The following is a 23,805-nucleotide window of genomic DNA, read 5'->3' on the forward strand; positions in this document are numbered from 1 at the left end:
ACCATGAGCGAAGTGTTGGTTGGACTCCGCCCAACTAGTCTATTACATGCATAGCGACCAGGGGCGGATCCAGTGGGGGGCTTTGGGGGCTTGAGCACCCCCCTGGCCTCAAGAATTCCTACTTTAGTCCTATGAGTGTCTGACTTGATGACAAGCCTGCCTGAAGGATACTCATAGATCTAGACCTAGCTAGCACAGTGACTCGATATCCAATAACGACGGGCCTTGGCCACACCCAGTTTAATACTGAGCATGAACAATAATTTTGATGAGTATGCATGCAGGAAACACAAAAAACCACTAAAAATGAATGAATTAGCAATGATGAGGATGCACAAAAATTTGAATTCAATTTCACCATGTCAATTCTGAAGTTTTTCCAGAAACAGAAAGAAACAGTGGAAAATGAAGATGAAGATACTCACACATCAGGTAATGAAAATAAGATTATACTAAATGAAAAAAATTAATAGATTTTTGTATCAGATTTGGGAATCAGTTCTACTGCCGGAGATAACACTTACAGTCCAACTCCAGATCAATATGCAAGCTCTCATGTCCCAGCAATGTCCCAGCAGACACCCCCGATGGATACTTTTGTCGCACGATATCGATTCCAGTACTTGATCATCTCCTGTCGGAGCTACAATCTCGGTTTGGTGCCCATCAGCAAACAGCCTTGTTGGGCCTCTCGTTAATTCCCTCTCTGATTGTTACTTTTGATCGTGATGAATGCGTGTCCAGGTTCAAAGCTCTTGGTGACCTGTATAAAGATGATCTACAATCACCTGAATGTTTGGAGAGTGAGCTACATAGCTGGCAGATAAAGTGGAAAACACATCTAAACAATCATGGAAAGAGCAGCTTGCCCACAAGCCTCATACTCACCTTGAGACATATTAGCTCTATGTACCCAAACATATCCACTCTGATCAAGATCCTCTGTGCTCTACCAGTCACCTCCTGCTCAGCTGAAAGATCCTTTAGCGGACTAAAAAGGATCAAGACAGCGTTTAGATCTTCAATGACTAATACTCGACTGACTGGACTTACTCTTCTGCAAATACACCGTGACATTCCCATTGACATTGAAGCAGCCATTGACCAGTTTGTTAGGATGCACCCAAGGCGAATGGCAATGATGGAAATTCTGGAGGATGATTGAGGCAGTCTTCTCTAAGTATATAGTCTCTTTGTTGTTGCGTTTATGTTCCCACTAATTGGTGGGTGTGGTCCCGAGAAGGGGCGTGGTTTCGTAATTTCGGCCCGCGCTGATGTACTTCTCTACAACTATAGCACCCCCTAGCCTCGATCCCAGGCCGAGTTTTCGCTTTTATAACGGTTAGGCGAACAACTGGGCCTGGTACTAGTTGTCTGCGCATGCGTCAGTCGTTCGTCAGATTCTGACGAATGGATATTCTCGTTCACTTTTGTGACATTTATATTCGTGTACTATCGTGTACTAGAAGTCAGTTCCCGTTTTATCATTATTTGGAATGGCTCTTAGCTGAAGCTTCTCTCTTCTCTGAAGCTTATTCTGAAGACTGAACAACAAGGAAAGAGGTATAAAGCTTTGTCAAGCTTGTTAAGGTCAGATATTTTTGTGTGGGCCCTATGGCTATGCTATCAAGTCTTGTTCATGTTTGGCAAGATCTACCGGTACGTAGGTAGACTATAGTTTCATCATTAATATGGTGGATCAAGTGAAGAGTGTGAGCTAGAGAACTTGGTGCTGCCATCATCAGCTCGTTGACAATGACACTATAACCGAGAAATTTAATATGTATAGATCTACACGTATTTAAAATGTCTACTTCTCTGTACAGGATCTAGGAGCAATGGCTAATATCCAGCTATCCCAACAGTGCTCCTCTTGGCTATAGTAACGGACGAGACTGGACAGTTTGAGGTAAGGGTTTAACCGTTTTGGTTTCTTTTAATATTGTCCTATACTCACAGGACTGGAGTATGACCTGCTCATTCGAGCGTTGCTGGGTAGCTCAGAGACATCAAGAGAATCTACGTTTTCTCAAGCAAAATTTAACTGAGTTACGAGTTGGGGCCTAGAATCACAGAAGTCCAGCAGCCTGCTAAATCTTTTTGAAACGTAATTTGAAGGCATTCAATCATCCTGAAGTTGCCCTGGGTCACTGTAATTGTGCTGCAGCACAACTGGCAACTCCCTAGGCCTTTGTGAAGCAGCTCCCTATGTGCATCTTTTGTGTACTCACTCTGTGCATTTTCTGTGTACAAATTTCGATTATTGATTTATTAAATATTATTTTTTGCCGACCACAAATATACAATGAAACTTTGACGCATGCGCAGACAACTAGTACCAGGCCCAGTTGTTCGCCTAACCGTTATAAAAGCGAAAACTCGGCCTGGGATCGAGGCTATAGCACCCCCCTGCCTTGTTTTCTAGATCCGCCCCTGGCGACTGCGTGATAATAAGAGTATCAAGACATAATAAATTATTAATATGAGTCAGTCATCTTGTAGGATCTCCATGCACTGATCTCCTGGGGTACATCCTAGCAAACTGGTCAATCACTGCAATGGGGATGTCCATGCAGTCAGTCTAGTGTTAGTCATTGCTTCTCAGTATCTCTCAGTGGAGCAAGAGGTGACTGGGTCCCTGGGAGAGTGCAGAGGATCTTGATTAGCCTCGATTCCAGGCCACTCTCAATTGAGAAAGAGGGATCGAGGCTAGATCTTGATCAGCTACCGTATAGCGGGTATATTTCGAGGGTATAAATTTTCGCGGATGGACCTCTACAAAGGAATTCGCGGATTTTATTTTCGTGGTCTGAGTTCCAGCCTTTTGGCGCATGCGCACATCAACATGCAGCTGTACCTCCACACCGTTAGCCTCGAATCCAGGCCTAGCCTGTATGAATCGGTGAGGCACTATGTCCTCCACCTCTAGCAGAACGTTTACTGTGCAGGTCATGGTCAAGGGATACAGTAGACGTAGAGCAAGCTAGCTGGCTATACCGGTGTCCTTGTCTCTAGATTCCTTTTTCTTTCCTCTTATTGTCGATAGGTGTGGTCAATAATACTGAACACGCCTACTATTCAATAAGATATAAAATTTCGTGGGTATAAATTTTCGCGGTACAGGCTCAATCCGCGAAAACCGCGAACATTTTTATACCCTCGAAATATACCCGCTATACGGTATTATGCACAACATTGGAACGGCAATGCTGACTGCGCATGCTCAATTCATGACTTTTAATCAAGATAGAGCTGCAGGTGGTACCTCTGGAGCTGCACAGTTAGCTAGCTAGCTACTGAGTGATAGGATTAGTTTCATGGTTGTCTGGGAGGACAGGGGGGTGCTCAAGCCCCCAAAGCCCCCCATTGTATATGCCACTGCACACACTACCGTATACCTCGCTTGCGCATGCGCACCGAGGCATAATGAATTATCAATGTTCTTTCAGTGATTTCTCATGCAGTCAAAGGCCTTACGCTCTTGGAAAAATTAATAATTCAATATGCGAATTTGTTAGAGAAATTATTCAATCTTGAGGATCGAGTCAAGACATTTACTGTAGGCGAGTAAAAACTGAAGTATCCGACGTACACATATTTTTTATCTATTGTGTTGGTATATCAGTAAACTTAATGACCGGTATTTTCAAGTTACTCTTATTGTGCTCCAAAGTAATAATGCCACTTCGTTCCAGCCTTAACTGTCACAGGGTTCGCGATTCCTTGAGCATAAAAGAATAGTATAACGGGTAAAAAAGCATAATGTACCCTAATCAAGCGTGAATGCACTGCACTGTATAATTGTGGTAAGCTGTTCCATAGATCAATGCTCTCAACAAATACTTTCCCACTCTTCCACTTCATGACTGAGGGACCCATACAATGACTCTCTCCCTAACTTGTATCTCTCCTTCTCATTGCCCGTCACAAAGACTTTGGAATGCGCTGTGCCTATATACTATTAACCTATACATACTTCATCTAACTCATCACTTCACAGAACACTTCAAAGGTCACTTCGATTTTTAAATTCCCTGTACTTTCCACTACCTATGTCCCTGTAACAGATGTATTGTGAACTGCAACCAGAACTAGCTAGTGTTAACAATCTGTCTGTATTATGTGTTTGTCCCATTACAATTATGTATTGTATACTCAGCGGCATCATTTTAGTGATCTTGATGACTGTCTGTCAGTCTTCTTTCTTTTATATCATTACCTCAGTCACTGTGTGACTGTAACTTAAGTTGAATAAAGATTGCTACAACATTTTAATGCAGTTGTATGTCTGTCTCTCCCTCCCCTGACGAATGGGGTGATCTCCTACTCTGACCCAACACTGGGTGTGGGGAGTGTAGCTAATCACACTTGTAACCATGGATACAGTCTCAATGGAAATGCTACTAGGACTTGTACTGCACTCGTGATCTGGACTGGATATGATCTAAGCTGTGAATGTGAGTCTTTAACTTATAGCTTTGTATTTCGAACTAACGCTAAATTACCAACTATACTGTATATCGGGTTTCGAATGCAAGGTTAAGCGAATGCGAATGATACTGTGTAAGACTGATTGCGTTTCTAACTGTTGCGAATTGCGTAGGAAATTTAGCATGCGCATACTCATTCTTTGCGTGTAATTTTGATTTCAAAAACTCGTAATTAGCAATCAAATTATATTATTATTATCTTCCAATATCAGCTTCAACAATACCGGAAAACACAACCCCCACACTACCGAGAACTTCAGTTTTCTCGGATTCAGAGATTACAACATTCACGGAAATGGAAAAAATAGCCACCACGCAAACTACTCCTCCTCAACCCACCAGCTGCATTGACCTAGCGGAACTGCTTAATAGACTGATTATAATAATGTACAGTATGGACATTACAGGTAACATACCAGAAGGCACTGTGGCCACCTACAGCTGTTTGAATGGCTATTCTGTTTCTGGAGACACAACCAGGACTTGTGAACATGATGGAACCTGGAGTGGATCAGACCCAACTTGTGAAGGTTCTCTTGTAATTACTATTCTGTTCATTGGTGTCCCCCCACTAGCCCGAAAAATGTCAATTTGTTCTAACTATATATAACCATAAATTTTAGCTTCCTGCCAAGACCTAGACCCACCTACCGACGGTACTATCAGCTACGAACCCAGTGAAACAGCAAGAATAATTGGAGCTGTTGCCATGTACAGCTGTAGTAATGGTTACCAGTTGTCCGGTGTGATGACAAGGACCTGTGAGGATGGTCCCAGTGGAGGGGAGTGGACTGGATCAATCCCAAGTTGTAAAGGTATGAAAACGAATAGCGAAATTACTTTCATTTCTTATAATTATGTAGCCATCTGCCCTGCCCTACCTGCATTCACCAATGGAATGATCAGCTACAGTACATCGGGTACTGCCATACTAGAGGGAGATGTGGCTACACACACGTGTCATGAAGGTTATCGACCATCTAGCGAGGTCAGTAGAAGTTGTCAGTCTGACAAAACTTGGAGTGACGAAGCTATTACTTGTCAAGGTAATGAATCAGTTCATGAAACAACGTATCAACATAGCCTTTCACTGTACAAGTATAATAAATGCTCTTGGAGTGTCTCAGTACATAATTATCGTGTGTACACAACTTAATAATGTAATGGTATGTGCTTATTGTAGCCATCTGCGAAGTGCTCCTTCGGATAGGAAACGGTAACATTGCCTACAATCGTGATACCATGCACACTGATAACAGAGGGAGCCAATGTCACGTACAGCTAGCTGTAGTATTGGTTACCAGTTGTCTGGTGTGATTCTTTTTTGTATGTATTCCAATCATGCAGCAATCTGTGATGATCTCACCCTCGCCCATGGAGTGATTAGCTATAGTCCATTTACTACTCCCATACTGGAGGGCACTGTGGCTACACACAGCTGTGATGAGGGATACGGACTGTCTCCTAACGTGAGAACAAGAACATGTCAGCCTGACAGGACGTGGAGTGGAGAAGACATCATTTGCCAATGTGAGAACTACCACCAGAAATGTTTTTCTAGTAATTTCATGCTCACAATCATTGAACATGCAGCTATCACATGTCCACCTCTCACTCACCCCCATGGCTCGGTACTCCACTTTTTTCCTGAACCACCATACCCCTTTGGGACACAAGCACAATACTTGAGGATAGCTTGTCCTGAGGGTACACAGAGAAGAGGAGGAAATAATATAAGGAATTGTACTGGTGATGGTCATGGTACTGTGGGGGTGTGGAATGGAACTGCTCCCATTTGTGCAGGTATGTATTGCATCAATATATGCCATGTATGCTGTATATCTCAATTATAATCCAGGTCAACCTGTTTTTCTGTCACTTCAAGGAATATCGTATTCTACTAACAATAGTAACATTCTAGTGACAGGAATTGGAACCTCACAAGAGTCTTCCCTGAACTGTCACACTGACTCAACCACCTGCTGTAGGGATAGGGACAATCCACAAGGAGGTTCAGGAGAGTGGCTGTTTCCTAATGGAACAAGGATTACTGAAAATAGTATCGTTGGTGATAGATTTTACTGGGTCAGAAACCTCCAAGCTGTCAGACTCTATCGTCGAGGTGATGTCCAGACTCCACTAGGAAGCTACTGTTGTAGAATACCTAATCGCCATGGTAATGTTGTGAGTGTTTGTGCTAATCTTATAGGTGAGTTTACTGCCATTGAGTATATTATAATACACTGTTTTATGTGACAGACAACATTATTCGATGTTCCTCTGACTCGGTGATGGCTCCCACTAATGGGATGGTCTCATACTCTAGTCCATCAGAAAGTAATAGTTACGTGTACGGAACAGTGGCAACCTTCTCCTGTTCCACTGGTTTTAGTCTTGATGTTACTTCAACTAGAACATGTGATACTGAACAGGGAACATTTAGTGGCACAACCCCATCTTGTATAGGTAATTATAGAATACCATCATGTACTGTAATCACGCCATTACATACAAGCACAGGAATTACCTGCTCTACTGGCCCTGGTGATGTTACCAATGGAGTGATTGTTTACTCCAGTGACACAACTCCACGTGCACCTTATAACTATGGAACCACAGCTACGTATCAATGTGACACTGGGTATGAGGTAACAAGTGGAAACAGTGAGAGGACTTGTACTGGTGATGGTAGCAGTTCAGTGGGAGAGTGGAGTGGAACTACTGCAGCTGTTTGTTCAGGTACTAATAGCAGCGTATTATAATTAGTGTCTGCATGTGTGTACTGTAATAGCTACACCGCACACACCCACATGCACACACATGTGTAGACATTGATGAATGCTCTGGTACTGCTCATGGCTGTGATCAGATCTGCACCAACACTCCTGGATCATACACTTGTGACTGCAACTCAGGATATCGACTTGCTGCTGGTGGAAGAGGATGTTAGTTCATATTTACCACTATACTTATATCAGGAACACTTACTTATTGCTCGAGTTTGGGGCCTCATATAGCTAGGTCCTCAGCATTTAACAGAAAAATCTCCATGTCCTGCATTGCTAATGTACACAACAAAAGTATGTGGAGTGTTGACAGTAGCTTGAGTCAATCCTCCACTCACTGCATGAGCACTTGCTTGGATCGATTACAGTACATTGGAATGGAGACTTGGAAATCTGTTCATTTCCTCAGGACAATATATTTAATAGATAATCAATCTTTACACAGGTGATGATATTGATGAGTGTTATGAAATGTCCAACATCTGCCACCAAGTGTGTACCAACACTGAGGGATCATTCACTTGTGAATGTGAGGCAGGATATGTGCTGGACACTGACAGAGCATCATGTTCTGGTATATTGGTTCTGCTATTTTTGTGTGTGTTTTCTAGTTGCATTCTTATAGGTATCACCTGCTCTGAATCTGCTGTCCACAGTGATATTGCTGGCAATGGGATGATTATCTACTCCAGTGGCAGCACAACTCCACCCTTTGACTATGGAACAACAGCTACGTATCAATGCAACAACGGATATAGCATAGCGAGTGGAGACAGTGAGAGGACCTGTACTGGTGATGATAGGAGCACAGTGGGAGAGTGGAGTGGTGCTGCTCCTCAATGTTCACGTATGTTCTATTATTGCAATTGATCATGTCATATGATAACGTACACACACACACAGCTGTGGACTGTGGGCTTCCTCCGTCTATTACCAATGGATCTCCTGGGATACCAACAACCACAACATTCACAGGGACAGTGACCTACAGCTGTAATGATGACTATGCACTCTTTGGGATTGCTACAAGTACTTGTCAGGAAAATGCAACCTGGAGCAGACCACCAGAATGCAGAGGCATGCATGTCACATGCACATTCAATGTTTACATTTTAATAGCTGTACACTGAGTAAACATGCATAGTACACATGTAGTTTGCTGTTGTCTGTGAGCCTTTACAGAATATTTTCAGTTTCTCTCAACTGATTGTACTTATTACAGCCAATGCAACTGCAATGGTCTGTACTGATCTGATGGATATAGTCAATGGACATATTTCTTACGATATGGAGACCATTGATAACAGACCAGTGGACACTGTGGCCACCTACACCTGTGTCACTCACTACACTCTCATGGGTCAGATCCAACGTGTGATGGTTGGTGGCTTTAATTAATTGTGTCGAGCATTATTGGAATGTTGTATTCCCCTGCAGCTATTATTGAGTGTTCTCCTGTACCGACCATTACCAATGGCATGATTTCCCTTTCTCCTGATGACATCCCTGACTATGACCTGGGAACTGAGGCAACCTACACTTGTGAGGCTGGGTTCTATCTTGAGGGTAGTGAGGTACGAGTGTGTATGGATGATGATGGAATGGACACCATTGGAGTGTGGAGTGGTCAGCAGGCTAGCTGTGTTCGTAAGTTATCAGCGAAAGCGGTTAGCAATTTGACAATGTATATTGTTTGTTTTGCCATGCAAGGGAATATTTTCCACTACACGTTAGCTGTAAGTACTGTACCTATACATCTCTGCGTGATAATATGTAATATTGATTGAAGGCTGGTCTTGTTTCCCCAGTCGTCCCCCCTCCTGTACGCTCAGTGTTGTTCCAACTCAGACTCACCAACATCAACAACTGTCCTGACTGGGTGGTGAGTGCTACTTACAACTAAAGCAAACTAAATAATTATTTCTCTCTCTACACAGGACCAGGATGGGAGGATAGAAGCTGTGATGAGCACGTTTGCTGCCAAGATGGAGAGTCACTGTGGGTGTGGCTTCTCAAGCATGGTCATGACTGCCCCTCTCTTCCGCTGCTTCCCTGGGTCAAGCACAGCTGTCACATTCCGAGCCACTCTAACCGATTCCAGGCTCCTCACTCCCATACAGGACTGGATACAAACCAATGGATTCATTCCCATTCAGAATGTACTGATTGAGGTGGACAAGTCTTGTCCGGTGGAGATATCGAGCCTTGCAGACACAGAGTGCACCAATCAGCCTACAGCGGCAGGAAGCAGTGACATAACCGCTGTGGTCGGCGGAGTGGTGGGAGGAGTTGTAGGGGTGGTCATTGTCGTTGTGGTGGGAATTGTCATCATAGTGATTGCTGTACTGGTGTTCAAGAGCAGGAGAGAGAATTCGAAACTGGCCGTCCACAGAAGAACAAAGTGAGTCAATCAATTTATGTTACTCCACCGTCAAAAGATTCTGAATTCTACAATATATACTATTATACTATTTTGCATTCCTCCCCCTCCCTCTAGACCTGACCTACCACCAGTATCGCTAAAGGGTGTGGTTAATACTGGTGAGATACAATCATACGATATGATGGAAATGGGTCACGAATATGAGGAAGTGTCCAAGTTCCAACGAGCCGTTGATGGAGAGTATGAGATCATTGGAGCACCCTCACAGACAACTGGCTCAGATAGCAAGACTCCTATAAAGACTGAGTCATCACCACCCACTCCACCCACTCCACCCACACCACAACCCTCAGAAGTGACTAAAGCTCCCGGAAATGATATTGAGTTTACAGAGTGCGTTGCTTACAGCACGACCACCCACAGTCGCCCCCCACAGCCTACAGGCTTATGAACTATAACATGAAACTGCAAACTAGTTGACTGCTCTAGTAATTGATAGGATAATGTACTTGTATATATTTGCATGGCTATTATATACATATTTATGCATGTTCAAAAGATATCTGGTCATTTATACGTTAAACGTTCTTGCATGGGTAATGTCATCACCATGTACTTCGTTAATATGACGAGGTATCCTCATGTGTTATGTTTAGTAGCCATTCCCACCACTGTGTATATATCGACACATTGGTATCATGAGACGATAGTTTTGCCGTTCAGTTGTGTGCTTAGAAGGAGTGGTTTGTGCTTGCTTTCAATATGATAATTATAGAGTGCTATGAGTGTTTATTGTGAGCATTGCTTGTTGTGTTGCCTTGAGGCAATGATTTTGCACCTCTCAATAGCCTAGGGCTGTGATCAGATAGAACTCCAGCAAATGGTGCATGTTGCCTTAATTTCTCCATCCATCTGCTGATACTACCATGTAGATCTCATGTATATATAATTATATAGACTACCTGTATACTATATTGTGTTGTGCAATCATGTACTTTGTTTTGAATTCATAATTATAACCGCCCACCCCACCTCAGGAGGAGATGGTTATCGCTCACTGGCATGGTAAACCTTCCCTGGTTCAACCCAAGGATAATGTGGAGGAGTCTTCAACCACGCCTTGTTACACACACACCATCGACATTGTAAGTTAAAGGGGAGAGCAGTGCATTAATTGCATTGCTGTAGTGGCTGTGTCTATAGAGAGAGACCATTAGCTACATAAAAATTTATTGATCTATAAGTATGTATCTGTAATTGGTCAATAGAGCTTAAATTGGTACTGTACAGTTCTATGCCTTATACTGCTTTGAAAATTTATGTGCCAATATGATATGATACAAAGTTTAAATGATTTTTCTTTGTGTCTAGTGCTCAAGAGTACTCTTATGCGTGTGGGTGCATGCATGTACACTTTCGACAATTCAGACTTCCTGTTGTCATTAAAGTGAATACATGTACATGTAGATCTAATAGATCGACACTAGAATTACCATGTTGAGTGCTTTATTGTTATTGTGAGCATTTCCTGTTGTGTTGTCCCAAGGAAATGTGTGTGCACCTTTCAATAGCCTAGGGCTGTGATAGTTTAAGAACTCTAGCAAATGGTGCATATGTTGTCTTTGTTCCTCTGTGTTGTGAAGTTACGTTAGTGATAACATGAAGTGATTGTTAATGCTATTTTATTGTATTTTGGTACAATAATGTGCCTTATTTTGAATTAAGTCACCCCCCCTTCCTCCCTCAGGAGAGGACATGCTCACTGGTAAACCCAACGGACCTTCCTGGTTTGACCCAAGGGTAATGTAGAAGAGTCCTCAGCCATGCCTTGTCACACACATGTGCATGCAGATTAATTTTGTTGCAGTACCTCTTGCATTCTAAATGAATTTTGCATCTGATTTTCGATCACTATTTTCAATTATCCCCCGTGCAGAGATGGAAGGTTCACCATTCGAATTTGACTCTCTGCTCAGTTTATTCTGTACTATGACACCAACACGATGGAGAAACACAACCCTGAACTAGAGACAATGCTTAGATACCCTGCATTCCATGTGGACAGGGGCCGTTAGTAACTGAACTAGCAGCTGTACAGTATTGTGTGTGTATAGTGTAGGATTCTCTTTCTGTGTATGTGCTGTATGTATGTGGGTGCATGTACACTTTTGATGTGTGGAAGTTGCAATCACAATTTCAGGCTTCCTGTTGTCATCAGATTTAAGTCAGTTTAACTTTAATTTGCCATTGGAGCATATGAGTTAAAGCATGAAGAAGTTACAAGGTGACTGTGTCTTCTGGCTGGTCCTTCTGACTGGAGCTGCTCAGCTCTTACTAGTGTGTGGAGAGGGTTCACCTGGTATGTATTTTCAACTTTCATCTACCAGCCTACTTGTCTCTGGGTTTCATAGTTAGACAGCCCAGGTTCATAAAACTGTATATGCGGATATCATTGCTCTAGTATGCATGGCTATCTGTACGTCAAGGTTCATGCATCTGGTGTTCGTAATTGCCCCGTGCATGTGCCGGATTTTTGGCATTGATCCTTTTTACAATCATGGTTGATTATTACCCACTCTTTGAGTTCGCTGTGACTCCTGCATGCAGCAAGTAATGCATAATAATTATAATGGGTGCATAAAAGCTATTGCTAATAGCTAGTAGCTTTATGTTATGTAGCTTTGACACCTCCACCGAGGCATCAGCACTCGCGGTGCTTTCATTTCTATAGCCGTACAGTGTCCAGAGTTACCATCCATCCTGAATGGATCAATAGAATATGTTGGAGATGCTCTGAGTACCATGGCGACGTACATGTGCAACGATAGTTTCTACCTAAACGGAGACGATAACAGGAACTGCACTATTGGAGAAGCAGGAACTAGTATTGGGATGTGGACAGGCCAAGAACCACAATGTGTTCGTAAGTTGGTAATTTCATTGCTTATTAATACATGCAGACTTAATACAGCTATTGAGTGTCCTCCCCTTGAGCCAATTACCAATGGAGTCGTCATCTACGCTCCCAACACCACACCTAACTATGATCTGGGCACTGTGGCTACTTACGCTTGTAACACTGGGTTTGTTCTGGACCTCTCCCTAGGGGTATCTGAGATGAGAACTTGTGTGGACGATAATGGACTGGATGCTATTGGAGTGTTTGATAGACAAGCACCAAGATGTATCTGTAAGTGAAATTATTGTTCCTATTTGCTGCTCGTTGCTTGTGTTGGCTCACAGCATTGATTTTCCCATGCAGCCATTGAGTGTCCTCCTCTACCAGCTATTTTCAATGGATTCATCACATACGCTCCCAACACCACATCTAACTATGATCTGGGCACTGTAGCCACTCATGCCTGTGACACTGAGTTTGTTCTGGACCTCTCCCTAGGGAGATCTGCGATGAGAACTTGTGTGGATGATGATGGACTAGACGCTATTGGAGTGTTTGATAGACAGGCTCCAAGATGTGTCCGTAAGTCTCTCTTGGTTGAAATTTACAATGCGAATCAGGTTCAGTCTTCCTTCCGAATTGTTTGACTTGCTGAACTTTCTATCATTAAATTAACTTGCCACATGCAGGTATCATTTGCCAACCTCTTTTACCTTACCCCTATGGTACGATAACCTATCATCACGAAACTCCACCTTACTCATACGGAACACAAGCAACGTACTCTGTCTCATGCCCTCCGGAACTGGAGAGAAGCGGAGGAGATGATGTAAGGAATTGTACCGCTAATGGAAATAGTGCTGTGGGGGTGTGGTCTGGAGCTGCTCCCATCTGTGCAGGTTTGCAGTGTAAATATTGTGTGTACAAAGTTGAAACATGTTCTCTTGTATAGCTCGAGGAGTTTTCCTGTCATTTCATGGAACAACCTACACTACGAATAACAGTAATATTGTACTCACCAGGATTGAGACTACAAATGACACATCCTTGACTTTTCACACTGACTCAACCACCTGCTGTAGAGGTATTGACAATGGTGACTCATCTTCATTTGTAGGTAATGGAGAGTGGCTGTTTCCTAATCGAACAAGTATTGTCCGGAGGAAGAGAGCACCTGGTAATGGGTTCTATTATACAAGGTTTCATCAAGCTATCAGACTGTATCGTAATAATGATATCCAGACTCCACTGGGAACCTACTGCTGTAGAATACCTGACAGTGGTGGAGTGATAAGGACTATTTGTGCTAACCTTATTGGTGAGTGGTATATATATACATACATAAATTGTGCTTACTTGTTACTACTGCAGACAACACCATTCGATGTCCCTCTGACTCAGTGATGGCTCCTATTAATGGGATGGTCTCATACTCTAGTCCAGTGGAAAATGGCAGTTATGTTTTTGGAACTGTGGCCACCTTTTCCTGCTCACCTGGTTTTGGTCTTGATGGTACCTCAACTAGAACATGTGAGACTGAACAGGGAACATTTAGTGGCACAACCCCATCTTGTATAGGTGAGAAAATAATTATCGTCTCTGTATACTGTGGCATAATTATAATTTACATAAACTTGTAGCAATTATCTGCTCTGCTCTGCCCGGTATTGTGAATGGGATGATTATCTACTTTGGTAACACAACTGAGCCTTATGACTATAGAACAACAGTTAGGTATCAGTGCCATAAAGGGTATGCAGTAAAAAGAGGAGACAGTGAGAGGACCTGTACTAATACTGATGATGGTAGGAGTTCAGAGGGACAATGGAGTGGAACTGCTGCAGTTTGTTCTGGTATTTACAGAATAAACAAATTTTTAACCTTTCATTTCATATTTTCGCTAGCTCTCTGTGATGACATCACCCTCACCAATGGATGGGTGACCTATGACCCAACCGCTTCTTCAAGATTGGAAGGAACTACGGCCACTCACAACTGTAATAGTAGTTATGTTCTCTCTGGTGAACGTGAGAGAATATGTCAGTCGGACAGAACGTGGAGTGGAGAAATTGTTACATGCAACGGTATAAAATAAATGTGTAATAATTGTCTTTATTTTTTCGAACAGCCACCATCTGTCCACCTCTTGCTGACTCTCCCTATGGCTCACTATTCTACTCTCCAAATAAATCCCCATACTTATATGGAACACAAGCGACGTACACTATCACATGCCCTCCTGGACAGAATAGGAGTAGAGGAAATGATGTAAGGATTTGTGTGGGTGATGGACGTAGTACCGTGGGGGCGTGGACTGGAACTGCTCCTATCTGTGCAGGTTTGCAATGCACCATGAGTGTATAAGATATCCCACTTGCAATAAAAACCTAAATTATTACTAGTACACATGATCCTTGCCAGAACGCAATAGCTAGATCGCAAAGGGTCAAATTTTCTGCTGATCCTGTGCAGGTTGGCAATCTACTATGAAGTGTATTAATTACCAAACGTAGTAACTAGAGCACTTAGTGCTAATCCTCAACTTTTGATATGATAGAAACCAGAACTAATGAGTGCATGCATGTTATACAATAATTGCAGTAGATAAGCAATTAACAGGAGCATAAAATTAAAACATAGACAGTCACAGCATGCTGAAACTTTTGAGAATGGAGTATAGTGCATTGAGACATGCACTGTGGACTAGAATCACAGCAAAGTCAGCAAAGAAGCCTCCTTGCCTAGCCACAGAAGCTTCTGTGGCTAGGAAAAGCAAAGAACATGAAGCCTGAAGCAAACATTCTATCAAGTGAATATCAAGGGGTGATGTCCGTGGTTAATCTAACACAACATAGCTCCAGCCCAATTACAACGAATTACGTGGACGAAATATGTTACATGACATTATTTTGCACTGTGATTGTTCGTACCGATTTCGGGTTATAATACAACTCGACGATTGGCAGTTGACGAGTCCCTTCCCTTGCGGATGTGGGACTGGCCAGCGTGTCAGGCTAATAGACCAACTCATTTATCAACTATAATTTTACAACTACAAAATCTGCAATACAGTCTGTACTTTAGGCCTCCTCTCAAGGTCAGAGGTTAGTCTTTGATCCAATACAACATGTCCAAAGCTGAGCCAGGTGTTACAGCTACAAATATCAGATAATTAACCCGAGGCCCGCCGCCGCAGTGCCACGGGTTATAGTATAGTCATTTGTCTGTCTGCATGTGTATTCTGCGTTTACTCACATGGATGCGATAGCACTGTGTTTGTAGCCTCAACACAACAAGGTAATTTAGCAGATTTTGAGTTAAAGTTTCGTTGTCAAATAATAGCAAGAAAAAGCAAAGAAGCAAAAACACTCGAATCTGCACGTTGGCCTAGATGTACACGCGGCTTGACTCGAGGCTGTAGACTCACTATAAACAGGGTTTGCACTTCAGTACTCTACTAGTTTATGTCAGTAATACTTTACACTTTGTATGTAACTCTGAATGCAACAGATGAATGGGGAGGGTTGGTGCACCGGTAAGACTCTAACCCACCATTCTCGACTCTCAAGGTGATCGGACTCTGTTTTGCTTTTTCTGTTTGCATATGTCTTTCTGGTTTTGTGTTAACTTTTGGTTTCATATGCTACTTAGATAGGTTTCCACTAAGTTGAGCATTCAGTGTTGAATGTATATGAAGCCAACATCCCCCCATTCCTTTTGATACATGTCTAAAAACCACACACACCGCACATGTGTAGCTACTATAGACATTGATGAATGCTCTGGTACTGCTCATGGCTGTGATCATATCTGCACCAACACTCCTGAATCATACACCTGTGACTGCAACTCAGGATATCGACTTGCTGCTGATGGAAGAGGATGTAAGTTAATATCATCTTATTAACTATAATTATATGCTACTTAGATAGGTTTCCACTAAGTTTAGCATTCTAAAGCTGCATGTGTTGAATGTATACGGTAAGATGTATATTATTATGCCTCGGTGCGCATGCGCAAGCGAGATATACGGTAGTGTGTTTGTGTGTCTGTGTGTGTAGACTGCTACAGCTGCTCAAGGATCAATGAAGTGTCTTTTATAGGCTTCTAGTCATGTTTTCTTGGATTTTAATTCGTGGATTTGCAAAATAATGCTTGTTTCTCGAGTTATGCCTAGTTTTGCTTACTTGGAATGCCATTGCAGCCTTTTCAGAAGCATGCATAGAAAACTTGTCCGGCACGGAGTGTTGTTACTATACTTAGTAGTTATAGCTCTGCACTAGAACGCTAGCTATTGGTAGCTGCAAGAGTGAGAAGAGAGCTGCAATGCTCTGCTGATGCAACCATTAATGTTCAGACTTGAACTTTTGGCATCGATTGCCGATTTTAACAACAATCATGGTCGATCATTACCCACTCTTTGAGTTTCCCTGGCCTGTGATTCTGCATGCATAAAATTAATGTTGATGTCATATGATGTGTATAAAAAGTATAAAAAGCTATTAGTAGTTTTATGTTATGTAGCTTTGGCACCTCCACCGAGGCATCAGCACCGGCGGTGCTTTTATGCAGTTTGGGGTCACTATAATATCGGTTTTTAATAAGTGCTGACATCAGCGTTTTACATTTAAATTGCACAGGAAGCGACTCATCACCAAGTGTGCAGATATTTTTCCATATCGCACACCCGGAAGTATTATTGCACACTTGTTATTGCACACTAGGAAGTGATTCTTATTTCGAATGAAACGTTTTTCAGCAGTGAGAGAACAAGAAAAACAACAAGTCTTATAATCATGCAATGTTTATCAGTCTCTTTTCATGTTTTCTGATGCTTTGTATAACTTCTTTGCTCTTTTGCAGTGAGGCTGAGGGTCAGGAGGTTGTCAGTGTTCAGTTTAGCAGTCATATTTAATGCATCGAACAGGCATTAGTGTTGGGAATGAGTGCTTTGAGTGGAGTATTGCAAATGTAAAAGTGTACTATACTACCAGTTCAGGCTCTTGTAAGTCGTTTTTGCTTCAGAACATTTGTCACACTTTTCTTCTGCTATAGCGGTCCATGTTTCCTCTTCTGATACACTGGAGCATGATAGAAGCAAGCACATGCTGTTTATCCTTCAGAACTATCCATTTTCAAAACGGGTTGCTGGTTGTCAACGTTTTTCTTGTCTACAAAATCTTTTAGTAGCCTTCTGCAAGCTCTTCTGGTGTTCTAGAGTCTTATTTATTTGTCTTTTAGCTGTTTTCTTTCTCTTAAACTCGTCTTCAACTGGAAGAAATTTAATTTTGTTGCTACGCATCCTTCTGGTTGACGAAGCAACCGCATGTCGCGTATGCGCAGATTCAACCTGCTGCTAAGCAATGAATGCATAATCCCATGGATACTCGCACAGTTGCTAGACAGACGAGTGATAATCATCAGTATCCATGGGATAATATCACTTATATCTTATGTAAAGGTGATGACATTGATGAGTGTACTACTGTACCCAATAATAACTGTGACCAAGTGTGTACCAACACTGAGGGATCGTTCACCTGTGGATGTGACGCAGGATATGCGCTGGACAGTGATAGAACATCGTGTTCTGGTAAATTTTAATTGTGATGTGTTATATGGTGTTATTTTCGTTTACTTATTAAAATTTTAGCAATCACCTGCTCTGCTGTCCCTTCTATTGAGAATGGGATGGTTGTCTACTCCAGTGACACAACTTCCCCTTATGACTATGGAACAACAGCTACGTGTGAGTGTAACCCTGGGTATGAGCTAACAAGTGGAAACAAAAAGAGAGTCTGCACTAAATCTGGTATGAATTCAGAAGGTATTTGGAACGGAACCATGCCTACTTGTTCAGGTATAGTGGTCTGTGAAATTATTGATGCCATAATCACGGTTATAATTATGTCATAGTAATAGCTGTTTCCTGTGGCTCTCCTCCCCCTGTTATGAATGCATCTCCTGGAACACCCACTCCTGGCACAACCTACCAAGGGACAGTGATCTACACCTGTGACATTGGATATGAAGTCTCCACTGGAATCACCACAGCAACGGCTACTTGTATGGCTGACAGGACCTGGGGACCTCTACTAACTTGTCAACGTATGTGAAATTGCATGCTCCCAGACTATAATTATGCTGCATTAATTGTTTTCACTCACTAAGTTGTGGATTGTGGTTCTCCTCCCCCTGGTATAAATGCATCTCCTGGAACACCACCATCAACAACCTACCGAGGGACAGTGACCTACACCTGTAACAGTGGGTATGAGGTCTCCAATAGAGTTACCACGGCAACAGCTACATGCATGGCTAATGGAATCTGGGAGCCTCTATCAACTTGTACAAGTATGGTTCAATTTTTTTTTTTCTTCAAATTGTATCTAATACGTACAGTTGTGGGTTGTGGTGATCCTCCCACTAGTCCCAATGGATCTCCTGGTACACCAACCAGCACAACATTTGGAGGGACAGTGTCTTACACGTGTAACAATAGATATTACATGTCGGGATCAGCCACTGTGACTTGTGAGGCTAGTGGGAATTGGAGTACAAGACCAACTTGCTCAGGTTTGTAAAACATAATTATAATAGTGACATGCATGATTGTTAATAGCTATCTGCAACGACCTTCAAATTGAAAATGGTGACATCAACTATTATCCTGATACCACACCGAGAACAAAGGAAACCATTGCCTTGTACTCGTGTGTGTCTGGTAACAAACTTTCTGGTGTGAGCATTAGGTCCTGTGTGGACGGTCGTAATGGAATGGGTGGTGTGTGGACTGGATCAATGCCAAGCTGTATAGGTATGAAGCAATATCCATTCTCTATATTGTATGTACATTTTCAATGATGCAGCAATCTGTAATAGTCTGATCCTCGCCCATGGAGTAATCAGCTATAGTTCATCTACTACTCCCAGACTGGAGGGAACTGTGGCTATACACAGCTGTGATGAGGGATACGGACTGTCTCATAACGGGAGAATAAGAACATGTCAGCCTGACAGGACATGGAGTGGAGAGGACATCACTTGCCAACGTAAACATTGGGTACCGTATAGCGGGTATATTTCGAGGGTATAAATGTTCACGGTTTTTGCTGATCAAGCATGTACCACAAACATTTATACCCACGAATTTAATATATCGCATGCAGCAGAAAGGCTACTATTCCGTGAAATTTTAATCTGCAAAAACCTTTCTAACGGTCAATCCGTTAAAGTTTATACCTTCGAAATATACCCGCTATAAGGTTTATCATAGATACTACACTAATTTTTGTATTGTCCACAGGTATCAGGTGCTCCGCTCTCCCTAATGTTACGAATGGGTCCATCTATTCTAGTGGTACTACTGCACCATATGACTATGAAACAACAGCTACATATCAATGCAACTATGGACATGTATTAACAAATGGAAACAGAGTGAGGACCTGTACTGGTGATGGTAGCAGTCCTAGTGGTCGGTGGAGTGGTGCTACTCCTCAATGTCCACGTATGTTTATGGTCGTATCACATTATAATATGCACATAATTATACAGCTGTGGACTGTGGGACTCCTCCGTCTATTATCAATGGATCTCCTGGGATACCAACAACCACAACATTCACAGGGACAGTGACCTACAGCTGTAATGATGGCTATGCACTCTTTGGGATTGCTACAAGTACTTGTCAGGCAAATACAACCTGGAGCAAAGCACCAGAATGCAGAGGTACACACGTTCTTTTTTCACATTATTGGTCACATAACATGTACGTACCATAATTATACTCTATACAGGTGCCAATATTACTGGTATCCAATCTGGTGTGCCCATCTTAATTGGAGGTTCTGTTACCATCACCTGCACCACTGACTCTCCTGCTGACTCAGTAATGTTGCTCCAAGATGACCAACCTCTTCATGAAACTCATCAGTCAACCAGTTTGACCTATACTTTCTCTCTCGTGACTGACAGCATCCATGGAAACACCTTCAAATGTGAAGCAAATTTAACAGGCAGAACCTACTTTTCAGACACTGCCTTTGATATGATTACCATTTTCATTCAAGGTAATTAAGCCAATAATTGTGTTTTGGATATTATTTGACACTACTCCACAGTTCCCCAACAACCTATTACCATTAGCCTCAGACCATCTGACCCTTCAACTCCACACGTTGGACAGTTGTACAGTCGAATTTGTGCTGTGTCTAAGTTGCCCGGACTAACTCGTATACCAATTACCCAGTGGATGAAGGTTACCACGAAGACTGAGAGAATCGGCATGCCCACTCCTAATGAAGCTGCTCTTGAGTTATCTCCACTGAGAACCTCAGATGCTGGCAGATACCGTTGTCAGGGTAACCTCACTACTACCGTTCAACCTGAACTCCTTTCAGACATCAGTGATTTTGATTTAATTACTCAAAGTAAGTCAGATATCCGTAAGAAAATAATCAGTTTATAAATGCTGTTTTACAGTACCAAGACTAGCAGTGACAATCTCAAGGTCTCCCTCTAGTTCACCCTTGTTTGCTAACCGCAGTGTGGTAACATTTATGTGTCAAGTGTCTATACATGAAGATATCGATACTCCCGTCACTTTGAGCTTGACTTGGACTCGTGAGGTTTATAGTGATGAAGATGATACAACTACTGAAGTGATCATGGTGAATAGTACAACCAAAGTGATTGAGAGAAGATGGACCTATAATGACTTTAGTTCAATAGACCAGAGAGTGACTTGCAATGGAACAATTAGTTCAGCTAGCAGTTTTATTCAAGGCAATAGAGGAATGGATGAAAACACCTTATCTGTTGCTGGTGAGTTGCCTCAATTATACAGGCCTATGAGTGCATTATTTCCAATCAGGTGTGTTTCTGATGTTCAACAACAGTGTACTACTTGAGGACAACACTGTACCAGTGAGAGATATACGTGTCATACAGTGTCACTCTGACAAGACAGGTACATTTGATGAAGACCAACACGGGTGGACTTTCCCTAATGGCAGCAAAGTTGTGGATACAGATGCACTGGCTATTGCAATACGGGAAGGAAAACAGCTGGCACTCACTCGACTAGGAAACACGTTCTTGCCAGCTGGAGAGTATTGTTGCAAGGCTCAAGATGCCAGAGGAACCAGCCACACCCTCTGTGTGCATGTGGAGCGAAGTCGCTCAGTGTTGTTCCAGCTCAGACTCACCAACATCAACCACTGTCCTGACTGGGTCGTGAGTACAATATAACATTGTGTCGCTGTATTAACCAGTCTCTAATACAGGAGCAGCCAGACAGGATAAGTGCTGTCACTGAAGCACTGGTGTCTGAGATCCAGGGCCATTGTCAATGTTCCTTCGCTCTTAGTGATATCCAAGAGCCATCCTTTCAATGCTTTCCAGAGTCAAACCAAGCTGTAACATTCCGTGCTGTCACTACTTCCTCCTTCATTGATGGTATATCACGCTGGATTGCTGAGGTTGGTTTACTGAGAGTACAGATGGTTATCATACGAGTGGACAAGTCTTGTCATGTGGAGATATCTAGCCTTGCGGACACAGAGTGCACTGCAGGGAGCAGCGACATAGCCACTGTGGTCGGTGGAGTGGTTGGGGTGGTCATTGTGGTTGGCATTGTTATCATAGTGATTGCTGTACTGGTGTTCAAGAGCAGGAGAGAGAAGCTAACTGTCCAAAGAACAACAAAGTAAGTTTATATGCATCTCTGCTGCAAAAGATTCTGCAATTTATTATGGTGACGTTCCCTACCCCAGACCTGACCTACCAGTGTCGCTAAAGGGTGTGGTCAGTACTGGTGAGATACAACCATACGAGATGATTGAAATGGGTCATGAATACGAGGAAGTGTCCAAGTTCCAACGAGCCGTTGGTGGAGAGTATGAGATCATTGGTGCACCCTCACAGACAACTGGCTCCGAGAACAAGGCTCCTATAAAGACTGAGCCATCACTGCCCACTCCACCCACACCACAACCCACACAAGCAACTAAAGCTGCCGGAAATGATATCAAGTTTACAGAGTCCGTTGCTTATAGCACAACCACCCATAGTCGCCCCCCACAACCTACAAGCTTTTGAACACTGAAATACCCTCTGGCCCCTGGCCCTGTTCTGGGCCCATTTATATGCTGTAAAACTGTGACGTATAATTTTATCCATACATTTGCATATTAATTTGCATAATTATTAATTTTGTGATAATATTGGTGTGGATTTTCGTTAAATCATACTCCAGGCTACAACAGAGTAGTAATTTTAAGATGACCTTTCCCTAGGTAAACACTGAAGCTGGTTCATACCCTTAGAAGACAAAGTGTACAGAGACTAAGACCACCCCCTCTGAGTTGAGATAGGACGAACCTCGGAGAGTGGGAGGGGCCAGACCAGAGACCATGCACTACTACTCCACCAATAGGAGCATAAGTAGATCTAGTTGCCTCATTTCCAAGTCAAAGTGATCCGGAAGAATTGTTTAATGTTTTGTTTATAATAATGCATGAAACTGTGAATATAGAGTGTGCATTTTCATACCACGTGACTAAAACAGTTTTACACAATTTTCAATCTTGCACTACACTAGCCTATTCTCCCCTCCTCCCCAGCGTGCCCTTCCCCTGGTTCGAGTGAGAAGCCCCCCGCCATGAGAGTGGATAATGTGAGAGTGAGGGTGGCCATGCACAGTTGTACATGCAGTTACCACCACTAGGGCTTGGCAAATTATGCTAGATCTAGCATAATTTTTGGAATAATAGGGAGACGTTTCTAGCATAATTGAGAATAATAGAGAACTAATTAGAAAAAATCTAGCATAATTTGACCCTCAGAGTCTGGTAGACCTAATTTCACATCTTATAAGTATATAGCTAGATAGACATCTATTACTGTACTGTAAGCACTACATGTATAGCCACTAGGCAGGCATGGAGGAGTATTTTCTCTTTCAGCACTAGAGGATTATATATTTCATGCATTTCATGCATCTCAGGTAGGCCTGAGCTAATCAATCAATTATTCAAATCTTTTATTCTCACTTTTCTTCCATATTATTCAAGAAACTCTCACCTATTATTCAAGTTTTTCAGTCTAATACTTAGGAAAATAAATTATTAACAATGTAATAGTATGAACAATATATTTGTCCTCTATACTAAAAGGTTGCAATCTACTGTAGGAAGAAAGAGATCTGTAGGAAGAAAGAGATCTAGATCTCTTTCTTCCTACAGT

General features: G+C 42.4%; 3 protein-coding genes and 2 long non-coding RNA genes across 6 annotated transcripts; 4 read left to right on the forward strand and 1 right to left on the reverse strand.

The window, feature by feature from the left end:
• Positions 1-580: 580 nt before the first annotated feature.
• LOC135335157 (uncharacterized) lies at positions 581-1,183 on the reverse strand. The gene is made up of 3 exons (XR_010394462.1): positions 1,054-1,183; positions 889-991; positions 581-763 (listed from the first exon to the last, which is right to left on the reverse strand). It is a non-coding gene; the product is annotated as an uncharacterized LOC135335157 (long non-coding RNA).
• A 123-nt stretch (positions 1,184-1,306) lies between these two features.
• On the forward strand, positions 1,307-2,257 carry LOC135335143 (uncharacterized). Of its 2 annotated transcripts, none has more exons than XR_010394446.1 (3): positions 1,307-1,590; positions 1,827-1,909; positions 1,960-2,257. It is a non-coding gene; the product is annotated as an uncharacterized LOC135335143 (long non-coding RNA). The 2 variants fall into 2 exon arrangements; XR_010394447.1 differs by having other exon boundaries at positions 1,307-1,563.
• Positions 2,258-5,172: 2,915 nt separating this feature from the next.
• LOC135335068 (uncharacterized) lies at positions 5,173-22,674 on the forward strand. The gene is made up of 17 exons (XM_064530472.1): positions 5,173-5,305; positions 5,354-5,536; positions 5,838-6,020; positions 6,084-6,293; positions 6,349-6,699; positions 6,750-6,956; positions 7,011-7,229; positions 7,319-7,435; positions 7,722-7,850; positions 7,902-8,123; positions 20,116-20,289; positions 20,358-20,630; positions 20,682-20,990; positions 21,043-21,384; positions 21,434-21,795; positions 21,846-22,267; positions 22,335-22,674. The coding sequence occupies exons 1-17, from the start codon at positions 5,200-5,202 to the stop codon at positions 22,657-22,659; spliced, it is 4,134 nt and encodes a 1,377-aa protein (XP_064386542.1). The 5' UTR covers positions 5,173-5,199; the 3' UTR covers positions 22,660-22,674.
• On the forward strand, positions 8,183-10,219 carry LOC135335119 (uncharacterized). Its single transcript, XM_064530547.1, has 5 exons — positions 8,183-8,656; positions 8,714-8,923; positions 9,085-9,158; positions 9,214-9,677; positions 9,774-10,219. Exons 2-5 carry the CDS (start codon positions 8,755-8,757, stop codon positions 10,108-10,110), a joined length of 1,044 nt encoding a protein of 347 aa, XP_064386617.1. The 5' UTR covers positions 8,183-8,656; positions 8,714-8,754; the 3' UTR covers positions 10,111-10,219.
• LOC135334705 (sushi, von Willebrand factor type A, EGF and pentraxin domain-containing protein 1-like) lies at positions 11,921-19,984 on the forward strand. Its single transcript, XM_064529982.1, has 14 exons — positions 11,921-12,018; positions 13,930-14,136; positions 14,199-14,411; positions 14,463-14,642; positions 14,687-14,896; positions 16,317-16,442; positions 18,020-18,151; positions 18,212-18,418; positions 18,475-18,666; positions 18,730-18,912; positions 18,961-19,134; positions 19,181-19,375; positions 19,428-19,621; positions 19,865-19,984. Exons 1-14 carry the CDS (start codon positions 11,928-11,930, stop codon positions 19,982-19,984), a joined length of 2,424 nt encoding a protein of 807 aa, XP_064386052.1. The 5' UTR covers positions 11,921-11,927.
• Positions 22,675-23,805: the final 1,131 nt, after the last annotated feature.

This window comes from Halichondria panicea, chromosome 4 (genome assembly GCF_963675165.1).
Source record: "Halichondria panicea chromosome 4, odHalPani1.1, whole genome shotgun sequence".
Classification (NCBI taxonomy): Eukaryota; Metazoa; Porifera; class Demospongiae; order Suberitida; family Halichondriidae; genus Halichondria; species Halichondria panicea.